Source organism: Arvicola amphibius, chromosome 3 (assembly GCF_903992535.2).
Source record: "Arvicola amphibius chromosome 3, mArvAmp1.2, whole genome shotgun sequence".
NCBI classification, from domain to species: domain Eukaryota; kingdom Metazoa; phylum Chordata; class Mammalia; order Rodentia; family Cricetidae; genus Arvicola; species Arvicola amphibius.
Window position 1 is genome coordinate 106,207,625 of NC_052049.1, and position 17,699 is coordinate 106,225,323.

Genomic DNA, 17,699 nt, shown 5'->3' on the forward strand with positions numbered 1-17,699 from the left:
CACATTGTATTCATAGGTTGAGATGCTGGGCCTCAAAATATATGTAGAATTGTTGTGTGCTGATTACAATAAAATGTACTTAAAATTTTAAAGAAATGCCACATGAGCAATAGAAATAAGAATGGTGATGGATAAGATAAATAATACAGTCTTATTTCACAAATAAATATAATTTTAGGAATTTATGAGTCTATAAGCATCTCAGCTTGTGCCTTGGTTGTCATGTCTTCCTATCTCTGTTTTCCTAGGAGAGCCTGTTTCCTGACCTTCTGAGTTCTTTCAGATGACTTATGTGTGGATAGCATGGAGACATGTTCTGCTATCGAACACTTACCTATTATGTGCGTGTGTGTGCAAAAAAATTAAGAAAAAAAGAAACATCTTCTAAATGAGACATCCCTACATAGAGTGGAAACTGGCATACTGGTGTTTCTTCATTGACCATTTGAGGAACCATTTTAGATTATGAGAAGAAAACAATCAGTTTGTAATGAATGAAGGAAAATGAAGAGGTTGCTTAATATCATCATTTTTAAATAGAAATAGAATAGAAAATGGTGGAAATGACACAAATGAAGACAAAGTTTCAAAATATTAAACAAAATTTAGAAGATTCAATTTTTATGATATAAAAAGCTGAGGATTCATTATGATTCCAAAGGTTTCTGCCTATTCAAAAATTGAAGAAGTAGAATATTTTCTTGAAAAGAAAAACAAGGTAAACTATACAGCTGAAGTATTGTCCAACAATAAAAACTAAATTTGTGCTCAAAATAAGAGGCATAAAGACAACTTGGTTAGCTAGTCAAATGTTCCTGCTGCTTAGGGTTTTCCTAAGGGCAACTTTAATATCTTTGTTCCTCAAGCTGTAGATTAAAGGATTCATCATTGGAACCACATTGGTGTAAAAGACAGAATAGATTTTCCCTTCATTCATGGACTCTGTTGAGGAGGGTTTGAAATATACAAGCACAGCTGAACCAAAGAACAGAGAAACAGCAAGGATGTGAGAGCTGCAGGTGCTGAAGGCTTTGGACCTGCCCTCAGAGGAACTGATGTGGAAGATACTGGAGAGGATGAAACCATAAGAGACAAAGATAGTTACAGTAGGAACAATGATGTTGATACTACCAACAACAAACAATATAAGCTCATTAACATATGTGCTCATGCAGGAGAGCTGGAGCAAAGGGGGAATATCACAGAAGTAGTGGTTAATGATGTTGGCATCACAGAAGGTCAGTCTCAGCATGCATGAAGTGTGAACCACAGCAGTAGAAAATGCAATAAAGTAGGAACCAAACATAAGATTCATACATAGTTTAGGAGACATGACAACATTATACAACAGTGGATTGCAGATGGCCATGTAGCGATCATAGGCCATCGAAGTCAACACATAACACTCAGAAACAACAAAGAAGATAAAGAAATAGAGCTGGGTCATACATCTAATGTAAGAAATTACATTTTTCTTTAACATAAAGTTCATTAGCATTTGGGGAGCAAACACAGAAGAATAGCAAATATCTATAAAGGACAAGTTAAAGAGAAAAAAATACATAGGCGTGTGGAGGTGAGAATTCAGCACAGTCAGAATTATTAAACAAAAATTTCCCAATGCAGTGACCAGATACATTGCTAGGAACAGAAAGAACAAGGGCATTTGGAGTTCAGGCTTTTCTGTTATTCCTACCAGAATGAATTCAGTCACCAAAGAGACATTTATTGCATGCATTCTTCTGTAAGTCAATCTGTGGACATAGAAAATAGAGGTGCCTTAGAGGATGATCCATACTCAGTCATGGACCCTTTCCACCTACGAGGTTTTTGTTGGGAGTGTTTCTTCTAGTGCAGACTGAATCACTTGCTGCAGCAACAGGAAAAAATTATCTTAAGTCAGAAATCCAGAGGTACCAAATGTTAGTGTTATTTTTGAAAAAGGAGAAGAATACATTAAGAAAGATTCAACCTTCTCCATCTCCAGTTTTCCTTCACACCTACATTAAAACTGGGAGTATATTCCTGGACAATACAGTTCCTTTGATGTGATATTAATGAAAAACCTGTGCCCAATTTAAAACTTAAAGAACAAGAATAGGTCATGGAGAAAGTGTTTATTATTTTCATGTTACAAAGTCCTGAATCTGGAAGACTTCAATTCTGAGCACGTAGAACTACAGTGGAGATGCTGTAACTTATTGGTTAATGTTGCTCCTTAACACTATTTGATCCCCCCGAATGCTTTCTTCTACAAGTTTCACTTGAAGCTCATTTGGCACAAAAAGGAAGACGTTGTCTATTTTCTAAATCCCATCATATATTAAGAGAAACTTAAAGGGTATGGATTCAGAAGGGACAGGAGATGGGGAGGAGGAGAGGCTCTCTGAGGAGTTGATTGTGAGGAAACTACAATCAGAATATATTTTATGAAAAAAATCTAATTTAAGCAAAACAAAAATTAAGGCAAATATTCAGGAGAGAGAGAGAGAGAGAGAGAGAGAGAGAGAGAGAGAGAGAGAGAGAGAGAGAGAGAGAGAGCTGTTTCTATACCTTAAATCAGCAACTCACAAGTTTCATTCGAAGCCTTCGAACTCTCTTACTTTTCCACTTATTTATGTTCATGTGTATAAATAGTTGATATTCAAAGCTTCCAGATATTTCAATTCAAACAAGATAAACACATGATTTAATTTTTCTGTAACAATTTCTAAATTGCAGAACATTATTTCTGATTAAGTATTTGTGTCTTTGCTGAAAGCAGAGAAAGGGCCCTTTAACTGCAGGATGTGTGAGGTTATAAGCAAGCCAGAAAAATGCCCAGGCTATTCCTCAGGACAGCATTTAAATCAAAGAAGAGGCTGAAGAAAATGTATTACACCCTGGATCATTATCCTAATTTCCTGAGGGACCCACAATTTTACTCATCTTTTCCCTTCCCTTTAGAGAACTTGCATCCCCCAGAGTAGATAGGGAGACAGACTTTTACCTTCACAATTATCTTGAGATCTGAAGGAAAATCTGAGTTTGGTGTTTCTCTTCTCTTGCTTCCCGCAGTTAAGGAAGAAATTGCCCCCAGGTGTTGCTCCTGACTTAATAAATTCTGAGTCTGTAAGTTGTAGAGTATTGTACAAGTCACTTACAGTGCTTTGCAACCAGAATCATCAGAGATGATACTTAAAAATGCATTCCCAAGCAAACATAATATGAGGAGACATGCTAAGATGGGGAAAAGTCTTAAAGGAGCTTCAGCCCAAGACAAAGAACTGAAGATAACCCAGAATACTAGGAATGCTGCAGATAATCTCTATTAGAGAGGGAATATGGTTATATGGTATAAAATGGTTAACTGTGAACTCCTATAAAGAAGCAACATTATATGGAATGAGAGATTGTATTCATGTACTTAGCAATATATGTATATATGCAACAACAATTAAAGAAATATAAACTCTAAATTTTAGAGAGAACAAGACAGTGTCCATGGGAAGGGTTAGAATTAGGAAAAGAAAAGTGGAAATTTTATGTAATTTTGTTTTAAATTAAAAAGGTAGCAATTTTAAATAAAATTCTAAAAACTATAATAAAAAGAATAAAATAGAATATAAATAAATAATTTTATCAGTTTTCTGTCTTTACTCTGAGCATTATTCTATTTACTAACTTCTTTTAAATTAACTAAATTAATGGCCTCTTTTTCTTTTATTTTTTTGACACATATATATGCAAAATATGAAAATCAATCCAACCTCATTAAGACAAACACCATATATTTCCTCCGTGTTTTTAACAGACTTTATATACATACATACAATTTTATGTGTACATATATGATTTTATGTAGCTAATAAGTACAGGTTCATGTGGCTGAAAAATGAGAGGTGAGCAGGTAAAGAAGAAATATGATCTTTAAGCCACAGATTTTGATATTAAATTTTCCTAATTTCACAAAATGCTATTTAGAATAAAGATATACAATAATTTTGAAGATTAATAATATTGATGTCAAATGTATATTTAAGCCGGGTGATGGTGGCGCACGCCTTTAATCCCAGCACTCGGGAGGCAGAGGCAGGCGGATCTCTGTGAGTTCGAGACCAGCCTGGTCTACAAGAGCTAGGTCCAGGACAGGCTCCAAAGCCACAGAGAAACCCTGTCTCGAAAAACCAAAAAAAAATGTATATTTAACAACACACATAAAATGTTCATATATGAAAACTTCGGATACTTTTATCAAATGTAAAACACCTAAGGTATTTAAAAATAATTATTTCAATATTTGATAAACTAGATATAGGCAAAATATTTGTTTCCATTAGGAAAACTGCGGACAAACATTATATACTTGGAAACACATACATATAGCATGCCTTACAAATTTATATAGGTCATACCATACCAAAAAATGAACATTAATTAGGACACACAATCTTATATATTCTAAGCTAAAGGACATTTTCTTTTCTTTCTGCATAATCAAGAACACACTGATACTTTACATTGACCTTTCTATTGGGAGATAAACTATACACAACAATAATGAAGCACATTGACAGGTGACTTGTCTATTTTATGAATCATTCCAGACTTCTTCAAGGAATTCTCATGTTTTCAATTTTTTTTCCTTTGAATAAAGTTTGTTCCATGACTATTGGATGGACAGTTTAGCTTCAGGTCATCCAATTCAGATTGGAATAAAATTCAGGTGATGCAACGTATGTTGGATTCCATTCATACTCAAGAATATCTAGATGTACATACATGGGTATACACATTTGGAAAAAGCATTTTTAGTAAAACCTTAAGCATTTGTGGTTTATTTAAATATTCCAAAAAATGCATTACTATTTCAAAAGTACTATCTTCTGATCCAACTATAATTACACCCCTGTGAATGCTACCATTCCTAGATGGTACACCACCAACCATGAGTACAACTAAGCCAGTATCTGCACCTTTGGGGACCTGTCGATACTGGTAGATTTCCTACATTTTGGACAAAATGTCAGGTTATGTGGACCTCCAGAATGCTCAATTAACAACTTTCACCATACTCAGTGGGGCTATTCTGCCCTATTAAAAATGAAAGCTGTTATAAAGTTTTTGTTTGTTTGTTTTTATTGTATTCTACAATAACTTAAAGTGAGAATGTTATGCTGTGGCATTGTTTTCTTTGTTTTTAATAAATATACTCAGGTGTTCTCTGTATAAATTACTAAGGCTCATTTGCTCCAAACTCTTTCAAAATAACCACTTTTCATTAGTACTTCATTCACATTGACAAGTATTTATGAACAGACTCTGTAGTGAGCTGGATGAGTTTACAAAAGAACTTTATCATTTCCACAATTTCTCATCCTATGTAACATGCATGCTATTTAAGTATAATGCTGATAAAATTCTTGGTTATTTTAATATTCTTTCACTAAGACTATTAATATATTTTGGTCAAATAATAAACATATAATTATTCAAATGATCATGTAAATCCACACTACATTTGCATTTATCTGTTTTTCATGAGATTACTTATCTTGCACTGATAATTTGTTTTTGAAAGTGATGTTTTCTGCTGTCTTCTGCACATCGTCTACTGGTGAGTAAAGAATCTTCTTTATTTTCCAACATGACTTATAAGTTAGGCTCTTAAAGACTATCATATATTCCTCATTTTGTACAAGCATGCAATGTATTGTTTCTGTTGGACAAATTTTGCATATCTAGTTACAACAATAACAGAATAAATTGCAATGTTAGCATGTGCGTACTGTGTGTGCAGGACACCAGCATGCTGAGAAATTTAAGATACTGAGTAAGAATTGAAGATACTAAGTGAAATAAAGATGTCTGATATTCATGAACTGGTAAACTTAATATTGTGAAAGTGGTTATCATACCAAAAAAAATTTACAGATTCAATGATTACAAAATCCTATTGTAATTTTTTATAGAAGTGGAAACAATTCACAAACATAAAATAACTCAAGTGAATGTTGGTTTGAGTAGTGGATAAAATTTATAACAATTTCTGAAATGGCATTGAAGAAAAGTTGCCAATTTTATGTAACTTACAGAAAGAATTAATTATTATAAAATAAAAATACTTATAAAACTATGAATGGTGAAATATTTCCTTGTCTGATACCATAAACCTTTATGTAATGTGTGATCTGTTATGTAACAATAAATAAGCACACCTCTGTCATAAATATGTGAATTTACTCTTTAAAAACTGAAAAATTAATCCACATTTTAGAATGTTTAATGTTTTTGAAAGATGACTCATAGCTAACCCAAACATATTTTCTAAAGATTTAGATTCACTTTTTAATGTATGATCTTGGTTCATTTTATATTAATCAACTCTTGTACATACTTTTCTTTGCAGACATTTCTGATTTTGCAAGAAATTATCTAAAAATGTTTTCATTTTCATATGAAATAAGTATGTGGATTTGTTGTAAATCAATAAAATACTCACACGAAAATCTGAGTATTCCATTCCATCTTATGGTTTTGTGGATTTTAACAACTAAAGCAAGCTCTCGTGATTATATTATCCCCATTTTAGAAGCTATTCATATAAATGTCATTATTCAGCTCTGCTTAGGAATAGAATCCTGAAAATGATCACAGTTCTGGCTTACCAGCGAGGGAAAAGCATAGGTCCAAACTAAGTCTTCTGAATGGGGTTGAAATTTGTATGGCTGGGGCAGACTGTAGATCCACTGGCAGTGAGACCAGTATTTGATTTGGTTTTTTGGAACTTGTTCTCTCTGGAGAGACTGGAGGGATAACATTCTCAGCATGGATATAGGTGGGAGGGCTTTGGTCTGGCATCAAAGCAATGTGCTAGATTTTTTTAACTCCCGATGGGAAGCCTTACCCTCTCTGAGGGGTATATGGGGGTGGTATGGGAAGTGAAGAGGGAAGGTGGAGTAAACAGGAGGAGGGGAGGGAGTAGAAAATAAATTTGGCCTGTCAACTGAGAAAAAATAGATTTCTTTTACAAAATTAAATGTATAACTCAATAAAATCAATAAAAAAATAAATAAAATAGAACTATTCTCAAAAAATATTTTCTTTTTATAATTAATTTAGAGATTTTTTCCATATAAGTTTTCAATTTTTTTTATCCATTTTCTGTCGTAAAAAGATCCATTCTAAGATAACATCTTCCCTCTTAATTAAAATTCCTGTAGGGGAATAGCTGGAGGGTAATATAAACAGAATGAAGTTAAGATTTGGATTCATATGATCCACATGTGCCTTCTGCAATTTCCCTTCAATCGAATAAATTATTTTTCATCTTCAGCTGATAATTCCATGGGAAAATTTGTCTTTTTTATGATCTAAGGTTTTGTTTAAATGCATTATTTGATCAGGTTTTATCCCTTTAGTGGGCCATAGATTAAAAATGTCTCCTAGCTCTCTTTGGAAGTCATTAAGAGGCTTCAATTGATCTTTCTAAATTTGTACTTTCTGTGTTCTAGTTTTCTGTAAACCTATTTTATAACCCAGATAATTAATAAAGTATCCACTTTGTACTTTTTAGGTGGAAGTTTTTAATTCCCAATTAGGAAAAACATTCTTTACTTCTTCAAATATTCATTCTAAAGTTTCTACACAGATTGCAAAATGTTGCCCATTAATGGTGAACTATATTTTCATTTCTAATGGCTGAGTAACAAAATTTTCACAGGGTGGAACTACTTAACATTTCCTGTGAAAGATCATTCCACTGATATCTTTTAGAAGGCTGAGAATTATTATAAGAAAGCACTGCACAGGCAAATTTTTCTCTGTTCTTTTCTTGTAATGTATAGTGAAGAAACAATCTTTTAAATCAATAACTACAAGAGGACTTTTTTTAGGCAATGGGGAATCCAAAAGAATTCGAGATTGTAGGAGGCCCATTGGTTGAATCACGTCATTAATAGCTCTTAGATATGCTATTATTTTTGTTTTCCAGATTGCCTTTCAACAACAAATACAGTAGAATTCTAAGGGCTGGTTGATACTTCAATATGCTGAGTATCTAGCTGTTTCTGTACCAGCTATTATAAAGGCTGAAGATTCTCTACTGTTAAAGCCCATTACTTAGCCCATACAGATTTTTTTAGCATTTCAAAGGTAAGGATATTGGTAACAATGAGAGTTTGCCAGTTGTCATTCTGTATTTTTATATAGCCTAATATAGATAGTGTCTGTTTTTATAGTACCTTATAATATTTTTCCCAAAAAGATGAGTTGGTTTATGGTCTGTTCCCGAGACTGCAGGAATGTTTATCTGGGTATTTCATTATTGTACCAGATCATAATTCCATAGATTCCCTACTATATAAGAAACATGTGGCCTTAGACTTCTTCTCTGTCCTTCTGGCTATATGTATTCAACACATCTCGTGCTTTGTTTTACCTGAGATAGGATTCCAATTTCTAAGAATTGAAAATCTGCCTCCTGAAGATACCAGTTTGGAAGCCATAATTCTGGAGTAATAATAGTCACATCTGTACTGGTGTCTAATAATCCTTCCATTGTAATGTTATTTATTCATACTCTCAGCTTTGGTCTTTGATCATTTATAGAAGTCTGCCAAAATATATGCTTTCTATCTTCTGTTGGAAGGTATGTTTCATGCTCCATGGTTATTCTATCATTCAGAGCAGTATGTATTTTTATAATTCATTGGATTTTCTAATTTTCCTGTGGAGGTGTGTCCTCCACAGTGACTGGGAATAACTGGATCACATTTGACCTTGGGGTCTGTGAGAGGCCCCTCAAGAAATTTTCCAATGATAATGGGTTGCCTTGTTTGTCTCATTTTGCTCTACCCTCATTTTCCCAGTGTGGGTCTTTTCCATATTTTGCAAATAACTAAGAAGGTTGGGGCCTTCTACTTGGCTGTTTCCCAGAAGAAACATTTTTTTCTAGGAACACCCTGTGTACAATTCCTTCTCAGAATATCTGCTCTATCACAATTAAAGCTGGCTTTTCAGAGATAGTAACATGATAGGTAGCTATAACACTTGTTAAGTCATCTCTGAAACTAAGAGGTACCACTTACGCTAAATCTTTACTATTTTCTTTAGCCTGTACCTCCCCTTCCTGTTTATCAGTTCTGACAAGTTCCTCAATCAATTCAACTCTTTTTATCACTGTGTTTTTAGAATCTGAATCTCTAGACCTGTGAATATTTCTAATGATATTATGAAGTCTTTGCAAAAGAGTCACTAAATGGTTCTCTTGGGCCTTGTATAGCTTTAGTATTTGATTAAATTATTTTTCTGATTCTTAATTAATTTCTGATTCTCATTCTGTATATGTGATTCCAAGTTTTTTTTTTTAATTTTCCCATTAATGATATCTTCTCCTCCTTAGAGATTATTTGGGTGGCATTTAGATTGCCTTCCAGGAGGGATGTTCTATCTTCTAGCTTGCCATAACATATTAACAGATTTTGATTATGAATTTCAACAGTATGAATCCTTTCAGATAATCCATCAGCACCATTTTATAAGGTTTCACAACCCATTGATATGGAGTGAATTTTGCCTGTAAAACTATGGTTACCATTTTTAATGATATAAAGACTTTCAGTCAACTTCTCATTACTAGTATAAATTATGTATAAAGGTTATCAAACCATTTCTTTAAAGATATAATATGAATTATCATATTGATAGCAACTATAGCTAAGAATGTATAAGTCCCAGGTAGGTCATATACCTCTCGTAGAATTTCATTTATAGTAGAAATAAAAGGTTTTAAAGTTTTTTATGGGGATATTATTTGCCATTAGCTTAGGAGTGGTTTACTGATTCCAAAAGAAAAATATTACTTATCATCAGACTTGCCTCTGTTAAAATTCTAGTTTACTTGAGACTTTTAAGACACAATAATAATGTAGGCCAAAAAAACCTGTGGATTTTCTAAGAAGAACTCAAAACCAAACTGACCTGAATTTTGTTAATGAGACGTCATTCAGAGCACCCATGCAACTATTACACAGGTCATAGGAGTCAAGGGAAACTCTGTTAGCCATTTTTGAGCTGTATGCATACAAGACTGGGAGCAAGCCATGGGACCACAGAAGCCACTGAAACTGGGGCTGCCAGAAGCCAAGTGAGTGCTCCATGGAATAGGAACAAGGACAGGAGCAGCAGGAGAGGAAGCTAACCCAGGGCAAAGGGGAGTTGAGCATGCTAGTGCTTCTCCCAAGTTCAGGTGACTAGGTTTGGGTTACATTTCTTACAGGTATAATTCTAATTCCAGCTCTGGTATTGGATGGAGGCTAAAAAGCCTCAGGCAGAGAGCATTTTTTTCACTTTGTACACCATGTTGGGCACCAAATGAAGGACAGTTAATAAAATCCCAAGGTTAGATATTGAGGTATAACATGAAAGTCAGAAAAGCACAACAGCAAGCCTCAGGCTTAAACCTCTACCTCATCCTGAAATGGATCCAGGAATCTCAGAATGAGACTAAGCCTGAAAACTACCTCCTACCATTTTGTAATCCTCTCTGGTTCTGGGATTAAAGTTCTGTACCACTATCATTTGGTGTCTATGGTAAACTAGTATGGCTACTGGGATTAAATGTGTGTACCATTGTTGGCTGGTCTGTAAGGCTGGCCAGTGTGGCTGTTTAACTTTTCTAATTTTCAGGCAAGCTTTACTTATTAAAATTCAAATAAAATGAAACTATAAGAAGGGCAGATTTTTATGCAAGTAATTTTTGATAACACTGGCATTGCAGAAGATCAATCTGAGCATGGAGCCCCTATGAGCAGAGGTTCCAACAAATGACATCTCATAAGAAGCTAGAGATATCATAGAACATACCTGAAGGGACAAGGTAACTGTATAGAACAGTGGATTAAAGATGACCACAAAATAATCTTAGTCCACTGAGGTCAACATGAAGCATTCAGAGATAACAAAAAGAAAAAGAAAAACAGCTGAGTCATGCAGTCCACATAAGAGATGATATTCTTCTTAGGTACAAAATCAGTCAGCATTTTGGGACTAAAGACAGAGGAGCTGTAGATCAATGACAGACAGGTTGAAAAAAATACATGGTGTGTGAAGTTGAAGATGAAAGTTAATTAATAAGGGTTGCCAAGCCACAGTTTTCCACTATGAGACAATTTAGACATTTAGAAACTGGTAAAGAGAAGGGCAGCTAGAGCTCTGGAAGGCCTGTCAATTCAGAAAACACAAACTCGGTTACCTTGGAGGCATTTCCACCCATTGTGCTTATCATTTAAAATCTTGAGAAAGAAAAGAATTTCAGTCAGTAGGCTGCCTTTGTGTCTTAGTGACAATGTCCTTTGCTTTACAGAAGCTGCTCAGCTTCAGGAGGTCCCATTTATTCAATGTTGCCCTTAAAGTCTGTGCAGCTGGGGTTATGCATAGGAAACGGTTCCCTGTGCCCATTTGTTGTAGAGTACTTCCCACTTTCTCCTCTATCAAGCTCAATGTGTTCAGATTAATATTGAGGTCTTTAATCCATTTGGACTTGAGTTTTGTGCATGGTGATAGATATGGATCTACTTTCATTCTTCTACAGGTTGACATCCAGTTATGCCAGCACCATTTGTTGAAGATGCCCTCTTTCTTCCATTGTGTACTTTTGGCTCCTTTATCAAAAATCAGGTGTTCATAGGTTTGTGGTTTTAGATCCGGGTCTTCTATACGATTCCATTGGTCAACTTCTCTGTTTTATGCCAATACCAAGCTGTTTTCAATACTGTAGCTCTGTAATAGAGTTTGAAGTCAGGGATGGTAATGCCTCCAGAAGTACCTTTATTGTATAAGATTTTTTTGGCTATCCTGGGTTTCTTGTTTTTCCATATAAAGTTGATTATTGTCCTCTCAATCTCACCAACTCCAGTTGGAATGGGACTGATGGATCATGCGACCAAACCCATCTCTCTGAATGTGGCCAACAGTGGGGGCTAACTGAGAAGCAAAGGACAATATCGCTGGGCTCTGATTCTTCTGCATGGACGGGCTCTGTGGGAGCCTTCTCAGCTTGGTCGATCACCTTCCTGGACCTGGGGGGAGTTGGGAGGACCTTGGTCTTAGCATAGAGTAGGGAACCCTGATGGCTCCTTGGCCTGGAGAGGGAGGGAGGGGAGGTATGGGTAGAGGGGAGGGGAGGGAAGGAGGAGGAGGAGGGGAGGGAAGGGGGAGGAGGAGGGGAGGAGATGGAAATTTTTAAATATAAAAAATAAACCATGAAAAAAAAAAAGAATTTCATCATTAGAAATCCTTGTGATCAGTTTGTAAGATATTTTTCATGGTAATGGGGCTGGGATAATTTCAGTTCTCATTTGTTTTATGGTGATAAGATTAAATCCTGATTAATGGGAATCCACCATTTCTGATATGATAAGCCAATCAATCTGACTTAATAAATCCAGGGCTATTATCAGCAAAGCATTCTTATGTAGCCCCAAGAAAAGATGAATAGACCACGAGGGAAAACCATGAGGTGGAGACTTTTAATATTCATGTATGTGAAGCTGCCTAAGGTAAGCTCTCTCAGGAGATAGGGGCTTTGGACTGAGGTAACTACAGGGGAGGATGTTGAGATGGATCTTCCAACCAAAGATCCAGATTCTTTGGATAAATGTGTGCCAGGGGCTGTGATAAGGTTTCTACGCAAACACATTCCAATGTGTTGCCACACCCTATCATGTTTTGGATGAGTATCGCTCATCATGAGTTATTTCTCTCCTTACTCAAAAATAAAGAGACAGAATGGTCAAATAAACCATGCTGGCAAACCTAGTATGGTTTCTGGTTATCTAATGTTTCACTTCCTATTCCCTATTTCCCCTTAAGTTACGGGCTAAACACATGAGTTCTCCAGTACTGACCAGGAAGAGAGCATTGATATAGAACAGTCATGCTCTTTTTCTGAATTTCAGAAAAAATCTGCACTAGTCTATTGAGCTTTCAAACATCTTAGTTCAAATGATCCAGGAATCAATCTTTATTTTTATTTATTTATTTATTTATTCTTAATCTTTATTAGGAATCAATTATAATACATATGGTTAAATTCTATTTTACCTTAGATCCACAACTAAGCATACATTTGTCTATTCCTAGAAGGTCTTTACCAACCCCACATCAGACAAAGGTATAATCTCCAAAATATATAAAGAACTCAAGAAACTAGACATTAAAACTCTTATTAATCCAATTAAAAAATGGGGTACTCAACTGAACAGAGAATTCCCAACAGAAGAAGTTCAAATGGCCAAAAGACACCTAAGGCCATGCTCAACCTCCTTAGCAATCATGGAAATGCAAATCAAAACAATTTTGATATACCATCTTACACCTGACAGAATAGCTAAAATCAAAACCACCAATGATAGCCTATGCTGGAGAGGATGTAGAGAAAGGGGAATACTCATCCATTGCTGGTGGAATGCAAACTTGTGCAACCACTTTGGAAATCAGTGTGGCGATTTCTCAGGAAAGTGGGAGTCAACCTACCTTAGGATCCAGCAATACCACTCTTGGGAATATACCCAAGAGATGCCCAATCATGCTGATGAACTTACTGAAGAAGAATGTTGTCTTTTTATGGTGTACATGACCCAGCTCCACTTGCTTTGTTTCTTTTTGGCATTTCTGAATATTACATGCTGACAGCAATGGCTTATAATCTTTATGTGGCTAACTGTAATCCACTCATGTATAACATTGCTATGTCTCCTAGAGTATGTTTCTATCATATGCTTGCTTCAGATTTGATGAGAATTTTTGGTACAATGATTCACACTTGCTGCCTGCTTAGACGAAACTTCTGTTGCAGAAAAAAAAACAACAACTACTATTTCTGTGACCTCTTACCTTTGTTCCTGTACCTATACCTATGTCAATGAGACAGAGAGTTCATTATAGTAGGAAAGGACATTGTTGTTCCTATCTTCAGCATTCTTACTTCCTATGGCTTTATTCTTTGCACCATATTCCAGATTTCACTGAGAACAAACGCAAAACCTTTAGTATATGCATTTCCCATTTGTTTGCTCTTTTTCAGTTTTTATGATTAAGCACATTTGTGTATCATCAGGCCTCCTCAGCTGTGTCTATGGATGAGGAAATTTTTCCTCCGTCTTTCATACTATCATGGTTTCAATATGAATTCCTTAATGTACAGCTTGAGGAAGAAAGTTGCCCTGAGAAGAACCCCAAGAAAGACAGTGTATTGATCCAAATTCCATGTAACCTTTGGCAAATGTAAACCTCAGAGAAATTATCACTGCCTAGTGCTTTTTTGAGTACAGCTTTCTTGTCACATTTCTTTCTAGCATAGGTTCATATATTTGAAGTTACATTTTTGCATGTTCTTCATTTTTATCATAAACTTTATTATTAATTGCTACAAGCCAAAGAATCATTAAGTAATTAAACCAGTCTCAGTATATAAGGTTAACCCTTCAGAGTCAAAAGCTTTATTGGAGAAATATATCAGGATACAAGGAATTTTGGAATTATTAGTTGTGAATAACATGACTAATTTTGCTGTAGATTTTTCATTATAGCTCAACCCCTTCTGCAACAAATTTGGGATTTATCTCCCACAGTTCAGCACTATTTGAGCTACGTCTGAAGAGAGTCACACAGTCAAGAAACCTGCTGTGCACTACCAGGTTTTTGCTTCTCTCTCCTTTCTGAACAAAAAGATCTACCTTCCTTTAATTATTTTTATTGACAGGCATTTATTAGTGTTCAGGATCCAGGTGAAAACATTCCATTTAAGACATTTCCAAATATCCAAGGACATATAATTACTACATGCCCAAAGCTGTTAGTTCATAGCTGCTCACATAGATCAGAAAAAAATAAGCATATCTTGGCTTTATCTCACTTTTAGTAAGAAAAATGATGATCTAAACTAACCTTGAATTAAAAGATTACTAACTCCTTACCTCACCTTCACCTTAGTTTACTGGTGACTTTAGTTTATAAGATTTACCTCTTGAATCTTACTTTTGGGAAAAATGATTAACCATCTACTCACAACCTAGAAGGAAAGCAACCTCCAAAGGTTGACATCAAGCTCCAAGACCTGATCTTAGTGAAAAGATGTAAACTTCAGATTTAAACGGCCTTTAGAGCTTGCTAATATTTGGCAAAAGTGCTAATGAATCAAGGACCATAAACTTCCCTTGTATGTTTATGGAGATTGCCTGGTTAAATATGCCTGTAAGATTTTGTGGGTCTTTATAGCTGAAAAAGAACAGAAGTGTGAACAGAAGCTGGAGAAGAATTTAGAGTAGAATCCTGCTAGAAATTAGCAGATGGGAAATTGAAAAAGAGGTAGGAAAAGAATATAGAAGAGAATTGGATTTAGCATTGGGATAATTAGAGCTAAGAGATTATAAACAGTTTGGACAGAAGAATTGGAATAGCATACAAGGAAGAGAGAACAAGAAAGAGACCTACTGAGGAAAAATTGTCTGTGAGTTGATTGTTTACCCTCAGATCCTGGTGTGGGAGGTCCTTCTGTCTGTGTGTTACTTTCATTGGTTAATACATAAAGAAACTGCCCCGGCCTGTTGATAGGGCAGAACTTAGGTAGGTGGGGAAGACAGAACTAAATGCTGGGAGGAAGAAAGGTAGGGGTCAGGGAGAGACAGCATGGAGCCACCAGAGACAGACATACTGAATCTTTGCCGGTAATCCACTTCCACGTGGTGATATGAAGATAAAAATTGGTTAAATTAATGTAAGAGTTAGCCAATAAGAAGCAAGAACTAATGGGCTAAGCAGGGATTTAATTAACACAGTTTCTGTGTGATTATTTCAGTTCTGGGCGGCTAGGACGAACAAGCGGCCCACTCTCTCCTTGCAACAAGATTCCATTAGTTATATTCCTTCACTGGCTATGGCACCTTGACTAGATTCTCTAAGCACCTGAGGGAGTGGTACCCAATAATTTATCTTTACACACATTATGCTATAATATAAAGATTGCTCTTCCATCTTTAGAAGTAATAAAATGTTGATAGAATGCCTTTGGGGGAAAAAGTCATGTCTGTCATCTTAAATATGAATCCTACACTGTGTCTATGCTTTTTCCTTCCTCCATGAATATATCAGTCTCAAATGTTAGCGCTTGATACATAAAGCTATCAGTACCTTGACTCTTGCAGGTGTAAAGAGTATATCATTCATTTCTCAACATCTAAAAAGTTTTAAAAAAAATAAGTTGATTTAGTTAGCAGTTTGATCTCATATATTCAGATTCTTTTCAAAAGTAGATATGGGAACAAGGAATTATATATCTTACTTAAGGGAGCCATTCTAGGGTTGGCAGAGACTTGACTCTAGAGGGGTTCCCAGGTGTCCAGGAAGACGCCCTCAGCTAGGTTGTTGGGCAGCTGAGGAGAGGGTGCCAGAGATGTCCAGATCCTATTGCCATACTCATGAATATCTTGCATATCATCATAGAACCTTCACCTGGCATTGGATGGAGAAAATGACAGAGCCCCACATAGAAGCACCGGATTGAGCTCCCAAGGTCCTGATGAGGAGCAAAAGGAGGGAGATCATGAGCAAGGAAGTCAGGACCGTGAGGAGTGCGTTTACCCATTGAGACGGTGGGACAGATCTAACGGGAGACCACCAAGTCCAGTTGGAATGGGACTGATGGAACAGGGGACCAAACCGGACTCTTTGAATGTGGCTGACGGTGGAGGAGGACTGAGAAACCAAGGACAACGGTGATGAGCATGAACTCTACAGCATGGACAGGCTCACTGTGAGCCTTGTCAGTTTGGTTGCTCACCTTCCTGGACTTAGTGGGAGCTGGGAGGACCTTGGACTTAACATAGTGAAGGGAACCCTGATGGCTCTTTGTCTTGGAGAGGGGTGGAGTGGGGGTATGGATGGAAGGGAGGGGAGGGAAGGGGGAGGAAGAGGGGAGGAGATGGAAATTTTTAATAAAAAAAGAAAAAAAAACAAAAAAATAGCAGAATCTAGAAAAAAAAGTAGATAATCAAATTTGGGACACTTCTTGGTTAGGACTTTCATGATGTAATTGATGATTTTGATTGTGTGAATGGGAATATAGAAGATATGAAGAAAATATAATTATAGTAAAGTCCCTACTGAGTGTTAGATTAGATTTTTAATTTACCACTGACAAGAGTATTAGGAAATGCACAAACTCTCCTATAAACCCCCACCATTTCTCTTTCAAATTCATGGAGGCTTTATTCAGATATTGTGCTGATATTTTTGTATGTGTTTTCATATATAGAGATATTTGACTCTTTTAATTGACATTTGGAGGAGGGGTGGACCTGCCTTGCTGTGGCATATACTGTGAAGGCAATTCCATTGACAGAGATGGATATTTCTACTTCATTGGGAAAATTATGACTTCTACTTCAGTAAGAATAAGAGTCCTAAAGATGCAGAGACAGATTCCTAATAAAATTCTGAATCTGATTAATTGAACTTTTAAAAGAGATTCCCTACTCAGAATTAGTGTTGGAATCACCAGGAGTAGTCTGAAAGAAGCCTGATTAAGCAAGAAGTAAACAACTTTGGAGGTGAGACATAAACTTTTAGGACAATGGCTGCTTTTATGAGACCAGAACCTTGAAGACAGCTTTAAGGAATTGGGACACAACTGACGAAAGACCAAAGAAAAAAGTGAAGAA

The 17,699-nt window shown here is 35.9% G+C and overlaps 1 protein-coding gene across 1 annotated transcript; it reads right to left on the reverse strand.

The window, feature by feature from the left end:
* Positions 1 to 805: 805 nt before the first annotated feature.
* On the reverse strand, positions 806 to 1,741 carry LOC119809829 (olfactory receptor 8B3-like). The gene has a single exon (XM_038322983.1). The coding sequence runs from the start codon at positions 1,736 to 1,738 to the stop codon at positions 806 to 808; it is 933 nt and encodes a 310-aa protein (XP_038178911.1). The 5' UTR covers positions 1,739 to 1,741.
* Between the last annotated feature and the right edge of the window lie 15,958 nt (positions 1,742 to 17,699).

Bases quoted from the DNA above. Each gene is read 5' to 3' on its own strand.
- LOC119809829 (XM_038322983.1), bottom strand. From the start codon at position 1,738: ATGCATGCAATAAATGTCTCTTTGGTGACTGAATTCATTCTGGTAGGA.